The 24,000-nt window shown below is 47.5% G+C and overlaps 1 protein-coding gene and 1 pseudogene across 1 annotated transcript in view; both read right to left on the bottom strand.

The window, feature by feature from the left end:
- Nucleotides 1-3,712: 3,712 nt before the first annotated feature.
- On the bottom strand, nucleotides 3,713-5,775 carry LOC133451830 (tripartite motif-containing protein 16-like; annotated as a pseudogene).
- An 8,006-nt stretch (nucleotides 5,776-13,781) lies between these two features.
- The window catches only part of cavin4a (caveolae associated protein 4a), a 30,501-nt gene continuing 20,282 nt past the window's right edge, over nucleotides 13,782-24,000 (bottom strand). The window contains exon 2 of the mRNA XM_061731656.1: nucleotides 13,782-14,506. Within this exon, the coding sequence (XP_061587640.1) occupies nucleotides 13,916-14,506 (591 nt within the window). The 3' untranslated portion in view covers nucleotides 13,782-13,915. The remainder of the gene's footprint in view (nucleotides 14,507-24,000) is intronic.

Raw genomic sequence — 24,000 nt, 5'->3', positions numbered from 1 at the left:
CATCTTTACAGGGTTTGTGTTGCAGTTGCTTGTGCGATGGGATGTCTGATGGCCCCCAGTGTTTGTAATAAATGAAATAAATCCACACAACCTCCAGCCGCACGGAGACAAGCGGGCGCTGAGATCCCTCCAGAGTGGAGCAGAATGATTGGCGTTTCATTTGGAAGGCAGCGCCGTCGGAGGGAGCAATCTGCCGACAGTCGGTGATTTAATTTGAGCCGCAGACAGATGAGATAAGAGCCTCCGCTGCTGCCGTTTAACAGATGGTACTTTGAATGGTAACAGGTCCATTCGTGCAGTTACAGCTTCACGTGTCACATGTGCTTCCAGGCTGATGGCTGAATGCCGCCTGATGGAACCGCGGTGCATGATGACGCCCCTCATGAGCGTAACACATCGAACCGAATCTGCTGTCTTATGGCACTTTTCCACCAACACCTACTCGGCTCGACTCAACTTGACCTGGTTTCTTTTCCACTACAATCCAGCACCTGGAGCAGAAGTAGGAGGTTGGAGTGAAGCTGCTGTGACGTATTTGATTGTATGATCTAAAGGAAGAAGACAACAACACTAAAACTGTAGAACCTGGAGGAGATGATAGATGTGCTGCTGGGTCTGTGGCTTGTGTTCAATATCAAGTTAAAAAATGAGAGTGAGAGAAGCTTCAAGCGGCGATGCTTTTTAATTTTTCTAGTTTGTCTCTGCGCTGCTGAAAAGTCTGTTGGTATCTGAGCAGCTATGAAGTGACAGAGCTCCTGGTAGATCTGGTCGTTCCTTATCACCCGTCTAGATCCCTTTTTAATTCTCTCCTCAGCACCAGGTTTATGAACATCTGCACTTCAGAGTGGGATCACCAAACATACTTCTGCTGCCGTTGCTGGTGGAATAAAATGAACAAGAAGCCATCATTGAGTCCATCCTCACCTCCTCCATCAACATCTGGTTGCTGCTGCCACTGTAAAGGACAGGAGCAGGCTGCAGCATATCATCCGCTCTGCAGAGAAGGTGATTGGCTGTTCAGTATTCCAACTTTCTAGAAAGCTGGTTTGTGTAGAAAATCTACATGAATTTTTACCAGAACATTTTTTTTGGAAAAGTATTTACGTCTGGTATTTGGACACCTAATTTTCTACCATCTTTAATGGTACCATGTCCTTCGCAAGATACAAGCTTCTGTTACTTCTTTCATCGCTTGCTTGACTCTTCAAATGTTAATGTCATCTGTTCTGGTCTCACTCTAGCTCGTCGTTGTTGAGCCACAGTCCTACGTGAATTATGTGACTGTGTGATTATGTGAACAGTTGAGGCCTTGGATTAGCTTTAAGGCCCAATTCTGGGCCTCGGACTGAGACCAGGCTCGATTTTTACGACACCTGACCACATGGTTTGGAACAAAGGAAAACCCCCATGGACTCAAAGCTCAAGCAGAATTTGCATCTGCAGTGATGAGGAACAACCCTTCTGATGGACACAGACCCCAAACTGCAGGAAGGGCCACATTGAAGGGCCCAGCTAGAGCATATCAAATGTCTAATACACAATAAATGTGATTCAATAACAATAAAACACTTCCACTGTGGTAATCAATGTAAACCACACACTAAAAGTGTATGGTCACTAAAGGGTTAACGCTGCACGAGTCATTATTTTGATCCTCTGCAGCACACATTGGGACAGCAGACCCAACCTCCACTGCGATGTGATTAACAAGCAGGCAGGAAACAGAAAGATAGGAAGAGTGTCCATGCATGTGAACAGTGAGGAGTTATGAGTACAGGTGAAATTATGAATAAAAAGAAGGGGAGAAGAGATGATAAAGTGTGAGAGAGTGCTGTATTGTGCAGTATTGCTGAGTGAATCGCTTACATTGATAGGGCTGGATAATGTGTAGTGATGGAACTCCGACTGGTATTTTTAGGCCCTTCGATTGAATGAGTGACGCTTTGAAGATTCCTGTTAGTAGACTGGCAAGCTCCTGCAGGGATTTACAACAACCATATTCTTTCTTGCTACATAAAATTGGCGAGCCAGCCAGGAGGAGTGGCTGAACCTTTGCAACAATCTGACACTTTTGTTGTAGTTCTACTACAGTATGAATGTCATAAAGGAGTGTCAAGACGTCAAACTCAGTTCTAGTTCATGGGTTAATAGGCACACAGATAGATGAGGAACTAGTTGATTTCTTGAAAAATCATGGTTCCATCTACAGACTAACACCTGTCGATAGTTCTGACCCTGACCTTGAGAATACAACCAAAGTTGAGTTTCAGTTTGGTAAACCTATAAAGGCACTTCAGGATGAGTTACCATGTCAAAGAGCTACCTATGACCCTAAAATCACGCCCAACATCCAACGTGTCTCACCTCTCTACAGATCTAAGCTGACTTTCTGACCTTACTCAGACCTACATAACTGGGTTAATGGGGGTTGCAAAGCTGAGTGGCTCAGAGAGGCTTTTGCGTGAAGAACTAAGCTGAATGCTAGTAAATCAGCTAATAGTGAGGAGGTACTTACTCCCGAAGAGTTTTCCTCTGATTCAGAGGCAGTGACTCCAATGATGCCAGATCACACACAGCCTCATCTGAGAAGTCTGGGGGGGATGCAGCACCCCCAAAAACAGGCTAGAAATACCCATGGGAGATTGTGTTATTCCCCTGTGATGCTTGAACTTAAAATGTCTTGTTTTAGCTAGAAAGTAGAGCTGAACTTTTCTCTGCTGGTCCTGTTCAGGTTCCATCCCGACTTTCTCTTGAGAACCGTGTCAGTGAGTCTCAGCTGGCAAAGACACGTCCACACATTAACATGATGGTGCACTAATCTGCCTGCTTGTTGTATGTTTTCCTCACCCTTTACCTTTTTGTAATTTCAGACCCCCCATAAGAAAATATTGATAAGGTGGAGGAGGAAGGGGGTTTTGAGAGACCAGAATCTCTATAACCTGCAGAGGACCTGCAGCCCAGACCAGGTGGAACCAAGATACCCACAAACTTGGAGGAAGACTCCACCGGTCAGGAGAGGAAGCAACATGACATTGAGGTGGATGTCTCATTGGTCGATATCTTATGAGACAGGTGAAACTGGTGAACCAGGACCAAAACACTCACCCAGAGGAGAAGTCTGGTAATTCATGTCATCCTCTATGTCAGCGGTCCACTCGTGTCCTTCAGGACTAACAGAAGTCCAACCACCTCCTGGCTGATGAGCCTCATCGCCTGCTCCATGAGGGTTGCAGGTTCAACCCTGATTCACGGTTCTCCTCCAACTTGACTCAAAGGGAATGATGTGCATTTGTTTAAAGTTCAGCATTGAGGTAGTTTGAATCCCTGCTACGTTTATTATCTTATCATCAGTTTGGTCACAAGCTTGAGTGCGTTGTTGTTGGTCAGTAACATTTCTGAAAATCATGTTCTCATGTTTGGAAAATGAAACTCAGAAATATTTCTATCTTTAGAAAGACAATGTCAGTGTTTTTGCTCAAATCTTCACGGGGCAAATAAAGAGCTGTTGGGATGTGCTGGAGTTTCTTTAAAGCATGGCAGTTTATTTCTGTCATCTACAAAGCTTCTCACACGTCAACAAACATGATTATCAACAAGTCATGAACATTGATCTCTGCAGCATTAAACACGAAACCTTGAAGATCTCAGAAATCAATGCAGTCAGACACGGTTTGCTTTTATTTCACCAAAAAAAAAGTCTTTATTGATCTAGAAAACAAGAACATTTGGTTTGCTAATGAATGAGGAAAAAAGTCTGAATGCAGACATGATATCAGAGATGAAAAAGGTCTGTTGGAGTCCATGAAGTGGAAGAAAAGAGAAATACAACATAGAAACACATCCACACTAACAGTTAACAACAATTACAGCACAGTTTATTTCTGTGTTTTTATACTGAAATAGAAGATATTAATAATATTAATTTTTCCAAGGTGATATTACAAAAAGAACGGCTTCCACCTCAAAAAGAGGAAAGAAAAACAAAACATCAACTTATAGAACAAAAACTTCCCTCCATCGATCAGAGTTTGAGACGTTCATCTCTGAGAAGAAAAGAAAATCAATAACATCTGAGATAAAAACATGAAGAGGAAACACGTTTATTTGAGTTTACAGAACTCAGCTGAGTCTCCATCAGTGAAACCAACACCTACTCCAGCATAGAGCGGGTGAGTGAAGGTGGTCTGGACTCTGTGGAGGAGGGTCATGGTTTCAGAGACGCTGTAGAAGGACAGAACACCTGCTCTGTGATCCAGGTAAACTCCTATTCTGGAGCTCCGAGGACCGGAGATGGAGGATTTGATGTTGTTGTAGCTAAATACATAACTTTCTGAGGAACAACGTAGTGACCAAGATTTGTCATTATATCCAAATCCACTTTCCTTCCCATATCTGCTGATATTTTTGTATGTAACTGCTACGACAACTACATTTGCTTTCTTCTCCACCTCCCAGTAATGAGGTCTAGTCATACTCTCTCTACTCAGGACCTGAGGACAGTTAGTGAATCTGTCTGGATGACCAGAATAAGACTGATGTTGGTTCATAAAAGTCACCTTTCTGTTCTCCTCTGACAGTAACAGCCGTTTGTTTACTGTGTTTGGATCCAGAGTGATTTCACATGAATATTTCAAGAATCCAGCTCTGCTCTTTGGTTCAGGTTCTGGTTGTGGCAATAAAAGATCCACCTCAGTGATGGTCAGTGGGATGATTGTCCACGTGTCTCTCAGGATGTCCTCTAGTTGATCTCTGACCTCTGACACAGCTGATGTCACATCCTGAAAGTACCTGAGAGGACGGATGCTGATGCTGGAGGAGTGTGTGGACTCACTGAGTGGTGACAGTGAGGGGTAGTTGTGGAGAAACTGGTTGTGGTCCTCGGTGTCTGAGAGCTGCTTCATCTCAGCGTCTCTCCTCTTCAGGTCAGTGATCTCCTGCCGCAGCTTCTCCTCAAGCTCTCTGACTCTCCTCACTTCAGTTTGCTGCTGGGATCTGATCTGCTGCTTCACATCAGAGCTTCTTTTCTGGAGGAGACAGATCAGCTCAATGAAGATTTCCTCACTGTCCTCCACTGTTTTATCAGCAGACTGATTGATGGCCTCCACCTCCTGCTGAAGCAGCTTCACATCTTTCTCTCTGTCCTGGATCTCCTGCTGGATTTGTTGTCGACTCACCTCCATCTCTCTCTGCCTCTCAGTCCTTTCTGCTGCAGCTGTGACTGTGTCGTGGCCTTTATGTTCATCCACAGAGCAGAGATAACAGATACACTTCTGATCAGTACGACAGAACATCTTCATCCACCTCACCATGACGGGGGCAGATGTTGTCCTGCAGGTTCTTGGAGGGATCCACCAGCTTGTGTTTCTTGAATGTAGTTGAATCATGATGAGGTTGAAGGTGATTCTCGCAGTAAGAGGCCAGACAGACTAAACAGGACTTGATGGCTTTCAGTTTTTTTCCAGAGGAGACATCACAGGCCACATCTTCAGGTCCAGCATAGCAGTGATCAGCAGGAGCAGCTTGGAGTCCAGTCTTCTTCAGCTGCTCTACTAAAGCTGCTAACATGGTGTTTTTCACTAGCTCTGGTTTCTGTGTGAACATCTGTCTACACTGAGGACAGCTGGGGATTTTCTTCTCCTCTTCATCCCAGAAGTTACCCATACATTTCATACAATAACTGTGTCCACAGGGAATAGTCACCGGATCCTTTAAAACCTCCAAACAGATCGAACAAGAAAAGGTTTCCTGGTCCAGCTGAACTCCTTTCTGCGCCATTTCTCCTCTCGATAACTGAGACTGAGACAGTTTCACTTCCTCAAACATGAAACTAGTCTGAGAACCAGGAAACACGTGGTCAGACTGAATCTACTGGTTTGAGAGCAGGAAGAAGAGGGAGGTTCATCAGCATCAAATTCCAGGAAGAGGACGAACTCTGGATTTAACCCTTTTATATCAGACTTCAGTTTAGAAGTAAACAACTTTTTACCTCAACTCATATTTAGTCAGAACAAATAATAATAAATGTAATTTAGATTAAATTTACATCTACATAACGTTCACATCAAAGTAATTTCTTCAGACTGAAACACGCAGGACTTTAATGCATCACAGCGTTTGTTTCAGTCTATTTGAGTTGCAGCTATATGCTTTTATTTTGAAAGGTGGTGGGCAATTTGTGCACAGCTGACGTTACTGAACTGATTTGAGCTGTCAGAAGTTGGTGTTTACCAGGGAAGGTGTGCGGTTCCTACCAGCTTCGGTCTCAGCCTCAGGACAGGATCAGAGCCAACATTTCAGCATCAAGCTGCATTGTTCTGGAAGAGGTTTAATAAAAGCCACAATACGTCGCTGTCTGTCCCAACAGTCGGCTCAATCTTCCAGGTTCCTGTCTGATCTGCGCTTACCTGGTGCCTCAGTGGCCTTTAGATTTTGTTGTCGCCGACAAATAGCTACGACATTTATTATCTTGCATTTGGGTTTCAACCCACTCATCTTTTTTTAAAGCATTTTATTTCTACATTTAAAGTTATAGAAATAGTGTAAATACAAATAAACACAAACAAACTCCAATCTAGATGAAATACCCACCCCTCCCTCAAAGAGAAACAACAATAGTATAAAATGGTAAATCTTTAAAAATAAGAAGTGTGAAGTAAATTAATACGAAGCTGCTATCAACAGAGAATCAGTACCAGTCAAACATGTTTATCCAGTAAAAGTGAAATACTTGTACATGGCAGGTAGTACTGATAATGCTTACACACATCTAACTTCAAAGAATACTGACAAAATTATAGACTCCTCCGGTGGCGGCTCCTGACAAATTTCTCAAAGGGGGCAAATGTTGCCAAAATGGACAAGATGACCCGTTCAAGTCAGATGGGGAACTGACAGCATTTCAGTGCATGATTTAATCTGGTTTTCGTTTTCACCCACAAGATGGCCAAAAAGAGCATATCAAATGTCTAATAGACAATACATTTGGTTCAACAACAATAAAACGCTTCCATCGTGGTCATCAATGTAAACCACACACTAAAAGTGTATGGTCACTAAAGGGTTAACGCTGCACGAGTCATTTTTTTTGATCCTCTGCAGCACACGTTGGGACAGCAGACCCAACCCCTCTCTGGTATGCGATGTGATTAACAAGCACGCAGGAAAGAAGTAGAGGGGTGCCAATTCTTGTGGGAAAGAATCTTCCTTTTTCAATGATATAGTGTGTTAAAGACAAAAGGTGCAGATATGTTACAATCAAGGGGGTCTTACAAGGTACAATTATTTCTATACTATTCTATATTTATTACCCCCCTGCTCACCCGTTGGATTTTATAATTATAAAGTATTCCTAGATTTCTCAGAGATTCGCTCAGATATTTCCATAGTGGGTGGAGATTTTAATTGTATACTGAATCCCCTTATTGACAGACTCCCCCACAAAGCTTTGTCTCTTTCTTCACAAGCTAAGTCACTCAATTCTATATGTTAAGATTTAGGTTTTGTTGATGTATGGAGGAAAATTCATCCACTGGATAAAGAGTATACTTTTTTCTCTGCGCCCCATAGGTGTCATACTTTTTTGTCTGTTAACTCTCAGTCAATGGATAACCCTGCCCTCCTATGGGAAACCATTAAGGCGTATACTGGGGGTTATTATTTCATTTTCAGCCAGCAAGCAGCGGGAGAAAATGAGGAAGCAAAATTTGTCAGTAACTGAACTTAAAACAAAAGAAAGATCCTATGTTGATTCTCCGACTCCTGCTTTACTGCGAGAAATATCTGCAGTCAGATCAACCTTAGATAACCTCCTTACGTAAGATGAGGAGACCAAACTTAAATTTACTAAACAAAGATTTTATAAACATGGGAATAAACCTGGAAAATATTTAGCATACCTTTCAAAAAAAAAGATCTGAATCGCAATCTATTGCAGCCAACTGTGATGCTCAGAATAATCGCATATATGACAATAAGTCCATAAATGACACCTTCAAGGAATTTTTTTGCAGACTTTATGCATCTGAACAACCGTGTGACGGATTTGACTTAATGGAACATTTATTTTCTCAGCTTAGTTTGCCTACTATATCAACAGAGCAACAAACCAGTCTTAACGCTCCCATTTCCAGAGAGGAAGTATTGAATGCTATAAAAACCTTACGAAACGGAAAAGCCCCTGGACCTGATGGGCTTTCCAGTAAAGAGATACTGATGGACTAGTGCTTTCTCTAGATGCTGAGAAAACCTTTGACCAGGTAGAATGAGCTTATTTATTTTATACTTTAAATAAATTTGGTCTTGGGGATAATTTCAAGGTCGTTCTGTATGACAGCCCTCAGGTGGCTATTTTGACTAATGGGCTTAAATCCGACTCTGTAATTGTTATGATTATATATATATATATATATATATATATATATATATATATATATATACATTGTGTGTTTGTTATGGCAATAAAAATGTCAGTTACAACAACCATATTCTTTCTTGCTACATAAAATTGGCGAGCCAGCCAGGAGGAGTTGCTGAACTTTTGAAACAATCTGACACTTTTGTTGTAGTTCCACTACAGTATGAATGTCATAAAGGAGTGTCAAGGTGTCAAACTCATTTCTAGTTCATGGGTTAATAGGCACAGAGATAGATGAGGAACTAGTTGATTTCTTGAAAAATCATGGTTTCATCTCCAGACTAACACCTGTCGATAGTTCCATGTCATAGAGCTACCTCTGACCCTAAAACATCCAACGTGTCTCACTTCTCTACAGATCTAAGCTGACTTTCTGACCTTACTCTAGTGATTCTCAATTCTGGTCCCTGTGGGCCCCTGTCCTGCATGTTTTAGATGCTACTCTGCTTCAGCACACCGTGATACAAGTACCTGTGTCATCAACAGAGTTGTGCAGACTTTGGCTGAATCCCAATCTCCACCCTAAACCCTCCAGCCCTGAACCCTTCCTTTTCCTCCGCCCCCTGTTTTGTTTACATTCTCCCTGGTAACCTCATTTTATGTCACAACGCAATGAACTGTGGGTAATTCCCTTTCCAAAAGTCTGCGGAGATGCAGACTTACGGTAAGTGAGCAGTAAGGGCTCAAAATGTCTGCCGGGAGCCCTCGCGCACTTAACAACTTTAGGAATGGGACAGCCCTAAACCCTTACGCAAGTCGCGGGAGCGCGTACGTAAGTGTGTGAGTCTGTGAGGGTGCGGATTGGGATTCAGCTTTTGGTGAGAAGCTAATGAGGACCATTAATTAGAATCAGGTGTGTTGGTGCATGGAAAGATTCTTGCACCCCGGGGAGGAAACACGTGATCATCAGTAACTTTAGACAGCAAAGATGAACATAAAAAGCTTTATTCACTAACTATATATTATTTTTCTTGGTCATCTAAAAAAATTACATATATGCATAGGCGGCGGTTGACTGAAATATTTGGTGAAGCTACTGTACATATAGGGAGGAATCCTTGCGCCCGCGAAAATTCGGAGTTTTTTTTTCACCCAAAACAGTTGCGTAACAATGATTTGAGCATAATTTGACCAATATAATAGCAGGATTACCGGCAGTGCAGTCTCCTCCTCCTCCCGGGTCATCGCTGCTCATATGGCCAGCTGCACCATCAGGTGAGCAGGTGTTAGACACTGGGGGAGTCGCTGACGCGGTGGCTGCAGGCAGTGCATCGGTGCAGTCGCTCTCCTCCGACTCACTGTCACATTGGCAGCAGCTTCGGCAATGTTTTGTGTCTGTTTCTCTTTTGGTTTATAACGTATATCCATCTTGGTCTTGACTTGGAGCTTTGTGTTGTGTTTTGAAAGGAGCGCTGCTGGCTGTGCATTTGTAATTGGCGGACAAAAATGCGGATGTTTACAAACAACATTTGCGGTTCTGATCACCAGAGCGGTCTGCAGACCAGGGGGGTGTTTACTGACTACTTTTAATTTTTTTTAACCAAAGCCTTGCTGAATTATCACCGCATTGTCACTAGGGGAGCTGAAGCAACAACACACATTCAATATTGCAGCTTTTTATTAATGTTGCGCACATATAATCTTTGCAAAATACCTGGCATTGTATTTGGGGAGGCTTAGCCTTCCCTAGCCTTCATTACCCGCTGCCCATGCATATATGTCAGGGATTTGGGGGACCAGGAGTTCCAAAAACAGTGATTTATTAAACTAAACAAAATCAAAGCGCTACCGAGCATGATTCAAAAACCAGAACATTGCCAAAGTACAAAACTACAGAACCTGACCTGAAACATGGAGGAAGGAACATTAGGAACAAGGGGAAGACAAGACCAGATATACACAATAGGGTTGATAAGAGTAGATGGAAATAAGGGAAGTCAAGATGTAATGGAAACACAAAGACATGGGTTTCAAAATCAAACAAGAACTTAAACACTAAAACTGTGACCAACTCAAAAACGTGGCATATAAATATGTATATATTTATTTCGAAAAAAATGTTTATTCATTTTTTTGTGGCGACTGGTTGGGCAGCGCCCTAGTATCCTTTATTGCCCGAGGGGGGGGTCACATATTTTACATATATTTTGGTTTTATTGATCTGATAAAACAGGAAATGCTTTAGGGATGCTTCACCAACACGATGATGGCACAAAGCTCCACTGGAGAAGCCCTCCTCATTGCATGTCCACTCTGTAGCTGTGCATTCACAGTCCTGCCAAGGTGCGATATTCCCTCTCCAGTGTGTGCTGTCACGAAGCCTCAGTTTTGTCTCCTCTGCTTTGTGGTCCTCCTTCAACAGTTGGTCCCTAACGTCTCTGGCTGCATTATCTGAATGAAGCTTTGCGTTTTAATGAAAAACGCAAATGGTCTTACACCGTGTCCACACTGCATGCGACGCGAGCGAGCGTCAGCGTCAGCGTCAAAAACAGTTCCATTGCTTTATTTTTTATTACACTGTCTACACTGGTTGCGAGCGACGCGGCGCGCCGTTTTGAGCTGGACTTTTGTCGCACGCCCTGCTTCTATTTTCTTCCTGTCGCTCGCGTTGAAAGCCGGTTGAAAGTTGAAAAAAAAGTTGAAAGCGCTGTAGGAAACAGTCATTTCAATACAAGAACTTCAATAAAGTGGCAGCTGGCTGGAGGGAGATCGCCAGGCTGGAAGGTTCTGATGAGATAATAAGATATAATAAGAATCTTATCTTAATCTTACTAGGGCTTAATTTGTGCCGGATCCTGCCGGATTTCTCGTGTCCTCTGCTTTTTCCCCACATCCCAGTAATGATCTGACATGCTGACATGTTTGCTGCATTTAACACCACACGCCGCTCACTCCACGCTGTTCGCTGTTTCATTGCGTCACCACACGCCGTTATTAATTGTTCGGTTTTTTCCCCACTTATTCCACTGAATAATAAGATGGTTTTCTGATTAGAAAGTACAAACGTAGGAAGATTAGAAGTAATCACCCATCTTTTACTTGTCCCTTTACTCTTTTAGGAGTAATTTTAGGAGTTTCTTTCAGGAGCGCACGAGCGGGTGAATAAAGTCTCAGAGAGTCTCAGCTGTCAATCAAAAGAACGTGGTAGAACGTGGGGGCCGATAACGCGTTCAGTGTGGACAGAGCGCGTCCGATGCCACGCAGTGCGACGCGACAGTCGGACGCTCGCATGCAGTTAGGACAGGCTGTAAGTTCAAATCCTGGCAAGAGTGTTCCAGTGTGAAGGGTTTTCTCTGGCCAGGCCGGATTCCTCCCACAATAAAAACACATGTACGCCAGATTAGTTGGTGGTTAGTTCATCAGTGCCCCTACAAAACAAAAACTGAAGTGCCAAATATCTTAAAAGGCTTTTTATGCTTTCCTGACGTGGTTTTTCAAACTTGGTGATAACCCAATTCATGAAAGCACATCTCTTGCAGTCTCAAGTCTCAAGTCATTAAAACCTAGCTGCCTGATCACGATGCAGTACTGCATTACTTCAGGACCTCTGAATCCGCTGCCTTGGTCCTCTGAGGTTCTCGTCCGCCACAGTTACAGTAACTCATCTAAAACCTACCATGGTATCATCCATCTTCAAAGTCGAGGTCTGTCTCTTTGAAGGGAAGTCTCACAGGACGAGATGCGGAGAGTTACGGTTGTAATGAGAAAAACACCGACCCCCCGCGACGGTGCTGTTCTTGTTTTTCTTGCCTCTGACGTTGTCAGTTTCTGTTAACGACACTTCCTGATTTACTTTGAAGGTCAGTCTTTTTCTTCTTTTCTGTTCGTTTCCTTGGCCTCATCCACCTGATTGTTTGAACCGGTGTCCCATCAGCCCCCTGAGAAGGTCTTGTCTTGTCTTCCCGTTCCTCCCTGCTCTTTTTCCACCTGGAGTTTTTAATTTTTGCCATAATAGTAGCCAAATTACACCATATATCAGCATCACTGAAACGGCATAGACCTGATGCTTGATGCGTTTCCAAACGCATAGATGGGGGACCCAACTGAACAAAGATTTAGTGGCATTACTGACAACAACGTCAGGAAAGGAAAACACAAGGTGACAATGGGGTGCTTTTCATATCCAACAGAAGTGCTATTTTGGTTTTCATGTCACTTTATTAATAGAAAAACAGAAGAACGTGAGTACAGCCAAAAAACAGTCACAATCAGCTTCTTAACGTCATACAGCACTTGAAAGCCTGAGACAGATTACAGTAAAAACGGAAATTAAACAAATATGGAAACTGAACCGGTATCAGAAAGTGGGAAAAATGGATGATTCAGTTTTAGAGACCTGGACTGGTTGCTGTTTGTGTGTCTCTGCCTGTTCCCGTTTCTGTTTGTTTGTTTTCTCTCTTGCAGATTCCAAAGGCCGGTGTGCCCATGGTTTGTTTTCCTGTGTTTCTCTCATTTCAGATTTGCAGTGGAGGCCATCACTCAAACCCCCCACCCCTTATCCTTCTTACATATCTGTTAAAAGAAGATTAAAGAGATTAAAATGCATATATATGCTTTAAGTTTTACCAAACTTGGTATTAACCATTAATAATACAAGGGGAAAAAAAAGAAAAAGGGAAAAATTACCTTCACCTACGTGTACTTTCAGAATAAGACACGTACATTCTAACAGTACTGGAAAAGCAAAGCAAGCATCTGACGGCTGGAGGGCAGAAAGGTTTTAATCCTGTGATTCCGATGAAGGAGGCGATCTCGGCGAGCACTTCAGCAGAATAAACGTTGATAACCAGCAGCAACATTTTAAACATTCATACAAGAAAATGAGCCAGAAGCTCCGACGCCACGACAACTAGAGATGAACCTGCCCCAACTCTGCCCCCTCCTGGATGAGGGGTTCACCGCGGTAAAGGTCAAAGCTGCAGCGAGCGAAGGTTTCCCCTCAGTTTCTGATGTTTGGGAAAGGTGCACAGACACAATTAGCTGATTCGGTTTAAATGTAGAAGTGATCGTAAACGTTGCCGAGGCGACACGCTTCGCTGTGACGCGGCAGCGCCGTCTGCAGTTACGCCTGGTGCGTCTCTGAAGCCCATCCAAGCGATCGCTGGTATTCGCCGTCTGACCATGTCCCCCCAGGCTACTCTGAGACCAGCTGAAACCGGTTCTGGTGGTTCCTATTAGGTCACATGTACAACCAGGTCAAAAGGATATCACACACACGTCAACATTCAATGTCCATCTCAAAGTTCGTCTCCGGCGCCTCGTGTGCTTTGATTCCAGTCACGAATCCCCGCCTGTCAACAATTTTTGGGACCTTTAGTCTAAAATCCTGAACTTGAATCTCTCTTAGTTTCTTTAAAAGACAACAGACAACATTAGATGGCTTTAATGAGCAGATTTTACAAAGAATCTCATATTTTTCTTTTATTGTTCGGAACCCACTTCCTTCAATTTCGTTACGTCCGTCATCACGTCCTGATCTTCTCTCGACCATGTCCCGCCCTCCTACTTCCTGTAATCTTCCTCTGTTATCCGTGTAGCACCGGCCTCATCTATTGGCCCCTCCCTCTTGGTTTCTAAGGCAACCTCAGTGTAGGCGACGCCCCCTGCCGGCTTCTCCTCCTTGGCCTTGGTGCCCGGCTCCCCCTCGGCCTCGGCGCCCTCCTGGCCCTCGCCGACGGCCCTCTCCTTCTTCAGCTTGATGCGGAAGGCCTCTTTGGTCGGAGCCTTCTTGGCGATGTTCTCCTTGAGCCGCTCGCCGGACTGCTTCAGCCGCTCGCCGGCCTGGTGCATCTTCTCGCGGCGCTCCGCCGGCATCACCTTCTCCCCCAGGTGGTGGAACTTGGTTCCCAGGTTGCCTTTTGTTTTGCTCATGTTTTCCTTGGAGAACGCCGCCTTCAGGGTCTCTGAGCTCTTCACCATCGACTTCTTGATGCGAGCGGCCCGCGAGGGGTCGGCCTCGTCCAGGCTCAGGTATTCCTCGTCAGACGACAGGTCGGCGGGGAGGTCGTAGGCATCCGGCTCGATGTCCAAACCCTCCAGCCCGAGCCCTTGGGGAGACTTGGTTACGGCCACTGATGGGAGCTCCGTCTCGCCCTGCAACGATGAGAAGATTTGTTTATAGTTTCTGGGTAAAGTTGAGAGAATTAACGACATGAGGAAGATGGTGCGACACGCAATCACAATAATAGAAGCAAGTGCAGTGGGGCAAAAAAAGTATGATATAGTACAGGGGTCGGCAACCCGCGGCTCCAGAGCCGCATGTGGCTCTTTAGCGCCGCCCTAGTGGCTCCTGGAGCTTTTTCAGAAATGTTTGACCTGTTTTTTCCTTTTTTTTCCCCTTTTTTTTCTTCTCTTTTTCCTTCTTTTCTCTTTTTTTTCTTCTTTTTTTTCTTTTTTCCTTTTTTTCTTTTTTCCTTTTTTTCTTTTTTTCTTATTTTTTTCCTTTTCTCAACATTTCGACTTTTTTCTCGAAATTTGGACTTTTTCTCGATATTTAGACTTTTTTCTCAACATTTTGACTTTTTTCTCAAAATTTTGACTTTTTTCTCAACATTTCGAATTTCTTCTCAACATTTCGAATTTTTTTTCGACATTTTGACTTTTTTTTTCAACATTTCAACTTTTTCTCAACATTTTGACTTTTTTCTCGACATTTCAAGTTTTTTCTCGAAGTGCATAATGAAAATAAATCTTCCCCCAGTTCTAACTAATATAGAAACATGCAGCATGTGTTGTCTTCATTCTAAGGCTGATACAAGACTTTTCATTTTTTGCGGCTCCAGACATATTTGTTTTTTGTGTTTTTGGTCCAATATGGCTCTTTCAACATTTTGGTTTGCCGACCCCTGATATAGTAGATAAGTGATGATATACCCCTATGCTATAACTGCTATGATGTAACTGCTATGCTGTAACCACGATGCTATTAATGCTATGCTATAATCACTATGGAGTAACCGCTATGTTGTAACCGCTATGGAGTAACCACGATGCTCTAACCGGTGATTTCCTTGATTCTTTTTTTCATTCTGTCTCTCATGGTTGAAGTAGGGCTGGGTGATATGGACCAAAAGTCATATCTCGATATTTTCTAGCTGAATGGCGATACTCGATATATATCGATATTTTTTCTGTGCCATAATTGGGGTTTCCCCCAAAGCATTATAGCATAGCATCTCTGTTAGCTTCATTTTTTTCTGAGGCAAACCCTTAAAAAAACAGTCAGTTTTAATACAAAGCCTCGTGCCAAATGTCACACAGGTTCCTTTATTAACAGAGGTCTGCACAATATCAAAATGTATAAAACAAATGAAATAAAAATAAACTGCCTGCATATATAGAATAAAAATGCTTCTTGAATAAAATAAAACAAATATCCCTTTCCTGCATAACAATTAAATTAAAATACACTGTGCAATTCATACAATGTAGACAGTAACAGGCAGACTTTTCCACTGAGGTTGACAGTTGTGCAAATAACAAAACATTTGTGCAAATCTCAAATAAAACATTCAAGTCAATTTGTCCCAAAATAAACTATATCAAAATCGTATTTTTTTTAATTTTTTTTAATAATCGATATAAACGATATTGTCTCGCATTTGAAAATATATCGATATATATTAAAATCTCGATATATCCCCCAGCCCTAGGTTGAAGTTTACCTATGATGAAAATTACAGGGCTCTCTCATCTTTTTAAATGGGAGAACTTGCACAATTGGTGGCTGACTAAATACGTTTTTGCCCCACTGTAAATGCTACTGAGCATCAAGCTTTTACCCTGAACCCCCCCAGTGGACCGGGACAAACACTGCACGCCTCAGCGACGGTGCAACATGGGACTATTTCAGCATTCTCAACCCTAAGCAGCTATTTTTTTGACAAACTTCCCCGCCTTTAAGCTTTGGTTGGGTTTTCCAACTCCAGCACAGGTTTTTCTCACTTATCATCCATCCGGTTTGCTCTTCCCGCGGCGATGAAACGGACACCCGTCTGTCTCGTCTGTCCGTTACAGATACATCTCCGAGCTGCTCAGAGCTAAAGCGATAGCAGCTCGGATAGAAAACGTGATATTCCTCGGAGACGCTCTGCCAGCGTCTTCGTCCCGAGATCAGGTTAAGCTATTTTTACAGAAGAGAGAAACCGAAGCTCGTTCAGACAGGAAGCTTCTGGCAGCGAGTGGACCTGGAACTCCAGACCAGCACTAAGAACAGCCTCGCCATCTGGTCCCGGCTGGTCCATTCTGGTCCATTCTGGTCCCAGCTGGACACCGCTAGTCCAGGTTTGTACTGGCTGCTCCCCGCTGGTCCATGCTGGTCCATGCTGGTCCATGCTGGTCCATGCTGGTCCATGCTGGTCCATGCTGGTCACGGCTGGTCCATGCTGGTCCCCACTGGTCCATGCTGGTCCCCACTGGTCCATGCTGGTCCATGCTGGTCACGGCTGGTCCATGCTGGTCCCCACTGGTCCATGCTGGTCCCCACTGGTCCATGCTGGTCCATGCTGGTCCCCACTGGTCCATGCTGGTCCCCACTGGTCCCCACTGGTCCATGCTGGTGCATGCTGGTGCATACTGGTCCCAGTTGGTCCATGCTGGTCAATGCTGGTCCATGCTGGTCCATGCTGGTCCATGCTGGTCCCTGCTGGTCCCCGCTGGTCCGTGCTGGTCCATGCTGGTCCATGCTGGTCCTGGCTGGTCCCCACTGGTCCATGCTAGTCCATGCTGGTCCATGCTGGTCCTGGCTAGTCCCTGCTGGTCCCTGCTGGTCCCGGCTGGTCCGTGCTGGTCCCAGCTAGTCCATGCTGGTCAAAGCTGGTCCATGCTAGTCCATGCTGGTCCCCGCTGGTCCGTGCTGGTCCATGCTGGTCCCAGCTAGTCCATGCTGGTCACAGCTGGTCCATGCTGGTCACAGCTAGTCCATGCTGGTCCATGCTGGTCACCGCTAGTCCATGCTGGTCCATGCTGGTCACCACTGGTCCATGCTGGTCCATGTTGGTCCATGCTGGTCCATGCTGGTCCCTGCTGGTCACCACTGGTCCATGTTGGTCCATGTTGGTCCATGCTGGTCCATGCTGGTCCATGCTAGTCCATGCTGGTCCATGCTGGTCCATGCTGGTCCATGCTAGTCCATGCTGGTCCATGCTGGTCCATGCTGGTCCATGCTGGTGCATACTGGTCCCAGTTGGTCCATGCTGGTCCATGATGGTCCATGCTGGTCCCTGCTGGTCCCTGCTGGTCCGGGCTGGATCGCTGGCTCAGGTATTCATAGCTCTGCTAAACTTGCACACGTCAGCAGGAGTTCCAGCAGCTTCCGTCTGTCACACTTAGGGTCGCCGCAGCCCAACAAGCTGCTGGTGTCAGTCCTCGCAGGCCCGGTCCACCCGGCCCACCCGGCCCACCCAGTCCTCCCTCTCCACCCGGTCCACCCGGTCCACCCGGTCCACCCGGTCCACCCGGTCCACCCGGTCCTCCCGGTCCACCCGGTCCACCCGGTCCACCCGGTCCTCCCTCTCCACCCTACATGTGTCTTTAGATTAGATTAATGGTGCTGAAGCTGCAGCCGCCTGCAACGATCACACTCATTAATCAGGGAGGAGACGTCGGACGGTGTCCAGACGTGGCGAATGAATCAGTAATTGCTCCGGCAGGGAATGTGGGTCAGAGCGTGAACGAATAAACCCGGAGGAGAGAGAGAGACGGCCATCAGAGACGGCAGGTATGAACGCGGATGCAGATGTGTCCCGGGCTGCAGGACAACAGCGGCTGTCTGGGTTCGAGCCAGTGGCGTCAATTCAGTGGAAGCTAAGGTATGGCAAGGTTACGAGTCACAGAACTTAACTAGAGTATCAATCAACACATCCAGCAAATACTCATCACAGAAGTTTATGTAGCTTATCTGCGTGATCAAGAAAACTGGAACTTTTTCAAATGCAGTCTCGCTCACTGCAAAAACTCAAAATATTTGTCTTATTTCTAGTTAAAATGTCTCATTTTTAGTCAAAAAATCTCATTACACTTAAAACAAGAGTCCTCACCAGAAATATAACTTGTTATTTGACCATTTTCACCTGTTTCAAGTACATTTTCACTTGAAATAAGTAGAAAAATCTGCCAGAGGGACAAGATTTATCTTCTCATTACAAAGCAAAAAAATCTTGTTCCACTGGCAGATTTTTCCACTTATTTTAAGTGAAAATCTATTTGAAACAGGTGAAAATAGTTGTTTTTGAATCTTGTCTTAAGTGTAATGAGATTTTTTTTTTTGACTAAAAATTAGACATTTTAACTAGAAATAAGACAAATATTCTTGTTAAGATTTTGAGTTTTTGCAGTGTATAATAACTAGTGAAATCGATCATGTTGTTCTGATTTGCATTTGTAGTTATTCTATATGTATTAAGTAATAGAATAATCAATACAAATAGACACAGAGTAATTCCATAAATGTATTAAAAAAACAAACATTTACATTTTCCCTTGAAGCCGAGGTGTGGCGGCTGCCGTACCTTCATACCCGATTGACGCCCCTGGTTCGAGCTTCAGTTTAAAGTTAAACCTTCAGCCGAGAGTCGCATCAAGGACAACTCCAGCTGATCTAAAACAGGCCACGACATCAGCATCAAACCCACAGTTCTATTTCGTCCCTACTGACCGCCAGGCGGTGCTGTAAGCACTGGATATCTCCCCCTCGCGCATGCGCATGTCGAGTACAATACCAACAATGTCACGTCACCCGTGACCCCTGCATGACCCCCGGAAGGGTATATCTTCCGGCGTCAGCATGGGATCGGCTCCTTTTTTCTTCTCGCATCGCGCGTCTGAAGTACGGGACGGAAATAGGAGCTTTGTGAAGCTCCTTTTTTTCCTCCCTAAAACCGCCGGCCTCTGTGCAGCTTCGTGCCGTAAGGTAGGAGTAACGATCTCTGTCGTCCTCCGAGGAGCTGTGGCCACGCGGTATTTATTGGTGTTCGTTGCGGCGGCGGCGGCGTCTCCCCGCCCCGCCCCGCCCCCCTGCCCAGCTGACAGAAGGTAAGCTGTCAAGCTGCGCCTGACACCTGATCACAATCTGCGGGGAGACAGCGTTTCGCTTCCTCTCCCCACTTATTAATGTGACAACATTATTTTTTCCTTGCAGATTATTTTTTTCTTTGGAAAAAAAAAAAAAAAAAGAAGACAGAAAAGGATTATTTTTTTCTTTTGAAAAAACAATACAAACACCTTTTTTGGTCTTTCTTACAGCCGTGGTGGAGGCCACGCCCCTCTCCCACCGGCTCATTTGTGGTGACGGCAGCGTTTCGCTCCCTCTCCCACTTTATTAATGTGACAACATTATTTTTTCCTTGCGGATTTTTTTTTTTCTTTTGAAAAAAAAAAAAAAAAAGGAAAAAAAGAAGACAGAAAAGGATTATTTTTTTCTTTTGAAAAAACAATACAAACACCTTTTTTGGTCTTTCTTACAGCCGTGGTGGAGGCCACGCCCCTCTCCCACCGGCTCATTTGTGGTGACGGCAGCGTTTCGCTCCCTCTCCCACTTTATTAATGTGACAAAATTATTTTTTCCTTGCAGATTATTTTTTTCTTTTGAAAAAAAAAAAAAAAAGGAAAGAATCGAGAGAGGATTGTTCTCTTCTTTTTGAGTAAAGATGCCTATTTTTGCCTTTTCTCATAGCCGTGGTGACGGCAGCGTGGCCCTCCCCTCTCCCACCTGCACATCGGTGGTGACGGCAGCGTGCTCGCTGTGGTGACGGCAGCGTTTCCGCTCCCCTCTCCCACTGACACACCCGTATTGACGGCAGCGTGGCCCTCCCCTCTCCCACCTGCATATCGGTGGTGACGGCAGCGTGCTCGCTGTGGTGACGGCAGCGTTTCCGCTCCCCTCTCCCACTGACACCTACGTGGTGACGCAGCGTGTCCGCTCCTCTCTCCTGCCAGCACATCCGTGGCGACGGCAGCGTGTCCGCTCCCTCTCCCACCGGTCGCTGTGATGGAGCGTTCATGCTCAGGGTGCATGGCCGCCCTGGATCCTGCGGTTGACCAGGACCTCTGCGTGTCATGCCTGGGCCCTGAGCAGCCGGGGCCGTCGGCCAGCCTCCCCTCATCCCAGCCGCAGTCTTCTCTGAAGCGATCGGCAAGGAGAGTGGTGGGGGCCCCCAAACGACGGCGGATGACGAGCCAGCTCTCCTCGAAGGTAGATCGCTTGGCTGCCGACATGGAGCAGATGAAGGCGCTCCTCCTCAATCTGCAACCTGGTACTGGCCAGGTGGAACCTGCCATGCCAGAGTTTGCTCTGGGGTCGCCACCGCCGCTGCCGGAGGACGCCATCTCCGTTGCAGCCTCGGCGAGCCACTTCAACGTGTCATCAGGGGACCCGGCCTCACAGCGCTCGGGGTTCTCCTCGCACTCATCTGCCCAGAGCTCTCGGGAGGGGACGGTTTGTTCCTCCGTGCAGAGCATTATCCGCACTGCCCTGGCACACTTGCAGCTGGATGCACCGCGTGCGGAGGTGGCCTCTAGCGCCTTCCACAGGCGCAATCCTTCTCCGGTGGGATTCACCATTCCGCCTTCGTCGGATTTTTTGAGGGAGCTGCACTCATGCTGGAGAGATGTCACAGCCGGCTGATGACCGTGCTCTGACGGCGATGGAGGACGCTGCTGTGGCTGGTCTCCACCACATGCCCCCCCCCATCGAGCCCTCCATTGCAGCACTGATAGTGGCTCCTGATGAGGCTCTGAAGCCAGATCCCAAGTGCCCCTCTACCCAGAGTAGGGTTACTGATGGGCATATTTGTAAGGCTTATGAAACAGCGGCACGCATCGGCTGGCTGGGGAACACCCTTTTTTCATCTGCTACTGGCTCTCTCCACCTCCCTGCAGGATGCACAGGTGGATGATTCCACACAGGACATGTGTGACATATCCCTACAGGCTTTTTGCCTCCCAAACGAGGGAACTGGGGCGGCTGATGTCCACCCTGGTGCACACGCGCCGTCATGTCTGACTGGCGCAGTCACCCCTGACGGAGACTGCTCGTAGGGTTCTTCGTCAGGCACCGGCAGAACCGGGGGAGCTGTTTGGGGCAACTGCCCTGGAAGCTCTGAACCGCACCGCCCTGGCTGATGAGACCAGGCAGCGGCTGGTGCACCTTCACAGGGGTGCGGCCGCCTCCTGTACACCGGGAGGCCCTTCACCGGCCCCCGGGCCTCGCCCCCGGCCGCCTGCCCACGGCGGCCGGCGCGGCTTTCAGCGGTCTGTGAGTCAGCCTGCTGGTGACTTTCGCCCCCCTGTGCGCGGACCGTCCCACCAGCGTCGGGGCGTTGATCCCGACCGTCGCCCCCCCGGGACGTCCGGAGCCCGGGGGAGACGGCGCTAAGGCCACGGAGCCGGTCGTCAGCTACTTTTCCGGCAGCAGCTCGGTTACTGGGCTGCCTGCTCATTGGGGCCCGGGTGGTTTCCACCCTAGCCCGGGGGTACGTATTGCAGTTCCGACACCGGCCTCCTATCTCCGGCCGGGTTGAGATGACCATCGTCAGAGACCCGGCAAACATTCCGGCTCGGGCTCAGGTGTTGCCCGCCCTACTGGCCAAAAGCGCCATCATGCCGGTGGACCCCCCGCCGCGGCCTGGGGGTTCTACTTGAGCTACTTTCTCGTCAGCAAGAGAGACGACGGACGTCGTCCCATCTTGGACTTGAGGGACCTCGACGAATACATGAAGGTCTTGCCCTTCCGGAGGCTTGACCACAGCAGATGCTCTGCGTTGGTCAGGAGGAAGTGGTTTGCAACTGTGGACCTACAGGGCGCTTGTTTCACGTGCCGGTCGCGGCACGTCACCGGTGGTTCCGGGGGCTCGCCTACCGGGGCCACCGTTGTCGGTTCAGGGTGTTCCTGTGCGGGCTCTCCCTGTCACCGAGGACTTTTTTCACCAGGTGCGTGATGGCAACCCTTGCCCCTCTTATACCTTTGGGCCTGCTGTCGCTACGCCCCCTGCAATGTGGCTGGACAGCCTCGCCTGGATGCCAAGAGGCACGGGCGCAGGCTGGTCAGGGTTTCGCGGGTGTGTGTCTATACCCTTGCACCCTGAAGAGGCGGGACATTCCGGCTGAGGGGTGTGCCCTTAGGCGCTTTCCCCTCCCTGCCGGGAGGCTGTCATCAGTAGTCCTCCCGGGTCCGCACGCGCTACATCAACGTGCTGGAGCTCTGGGCTCTGCACTTCACACTAACATTTTTTGCAACTCCTGTGGGGGAGGCACGTGCCGGGTCGGTCGGACAGTGTGTCCACTGTTCCTTGATCGGCCACCAGAGGGGGCCCCGACTCTGCACAGCTGCTGCAGGTGTTCCGGGGCCTCCTAGCGTGGACAGCTCCTCGCCTGCCCGGCCTTCGGGCGATGTTCCTGCCTGGAGACAGGAACCGGGTGACGGACTTCCTCTCCCGGCGCAAGCCGCCTTTGCAGAGGGTCCCCCAGAGGGCTCACGGGCTCCTCTTGTTGGCCCCCTTCCGACCGGGGAAACGTAGTTTCCACTGCTGCGGAGGCTCTGCTGCGACACGACATGACGCCCCCCAGAGGGACCGTCTTTTCCAGCCGGGGATTCAGGTTTTGCACCCCGACCCCGTCGTTTTTGGCTCTGAGTCTGGCCGCTGCGGCGCCCGACCCATTGTTGTCAAGCTGTCCTGAACCCGTCAGGGCTGGCATCTCGAATGCCCATGTGCCTCCCACCCGCCTCTGGTATGAGTGCGAGTGGGGGAGATTCTCTGCCTGGTGTGCAGACGGGGCAGAGGACCCTGTTCTTTGCCCCGTGGCCACGATCCTGGGGTTCCTTTCGGTCCCTCCTGGATGGTGGCCGTGCTCAGTCCACTTTAAGGGTGCATGTGGCGGTCATTTCATCGCAACATGCCCTGGTTGAGAATGCCACCGTGGGGTGCCACCGGCTGGTTTCTCTTTCTCAGGGGGGCTCTGAGGCTACGCCCCCCCACCCCCCCGAGGGGCCCAAAGGCCCCAGTTTTCGATTCCATTCGATTTTTATATAGCGTCTAATACAACAGATGTTGTCTCTAGACGCTTTCCAGAGAACCTGAACATAAACATGAATATAAACCCCCGAGCAGTGTGGGACCTGCCCATGGTGCTAGGTGCCCTCTCTTCTCCACCCTTTTGGGCCCTTGGCCCGGGTGGGCCTGAAGTGGCTCTCTACGGAGATAGCTTTTCTCCTCGCCATGACATCGGCGAGTCGATGAGTTACATGCCCTGTCAGTCAGCTCAGGGGCTATGTTGTGGCCGAACGTGGCGTTCCTGCCCTAGGTCCTGCAGAGAGTGGGCCGAGCCCTTTGTGCCCCGTACGGGCCCTTGCTGCTTATGCTACCGCGCCTGTGCGACGGTCGGAGCAGCTTGTTCTCTGCCATGGTGGCCCCAACAGGGGGCGTGCTGTTTCTGGACAGCGCCGTCCCACTGGGTGGTGGACACCGTCGAGCGCGCCCACAGGGCCAGTGGCCGCCCCTTACCAGTGGGGGTGAGGTGCCACTCGGCCAGAAGCGTCGCAGCTTCTTGGCTGCCCTGCAGGGGGTGCCTCTGGAGGACATCTGCACCGCGAC

This window comes from Cololabis saira, chromosome 10 (assembly GCF_033807715.1).
Source record: "Cololabis saira isolate AMF1-May2022 chromosome 10, fColSai1.1, whole genome shotgun sequence".
NCBI classification, from domain to species: Eukaryota; Metazoa; Chordata; class Actinopteri; order Beloniformes; family Belonidae; genus Cololabis; species Cololabis saira.
This window is presented reverse-complemented; position numbering and strand designations above follow the sequence as displayed.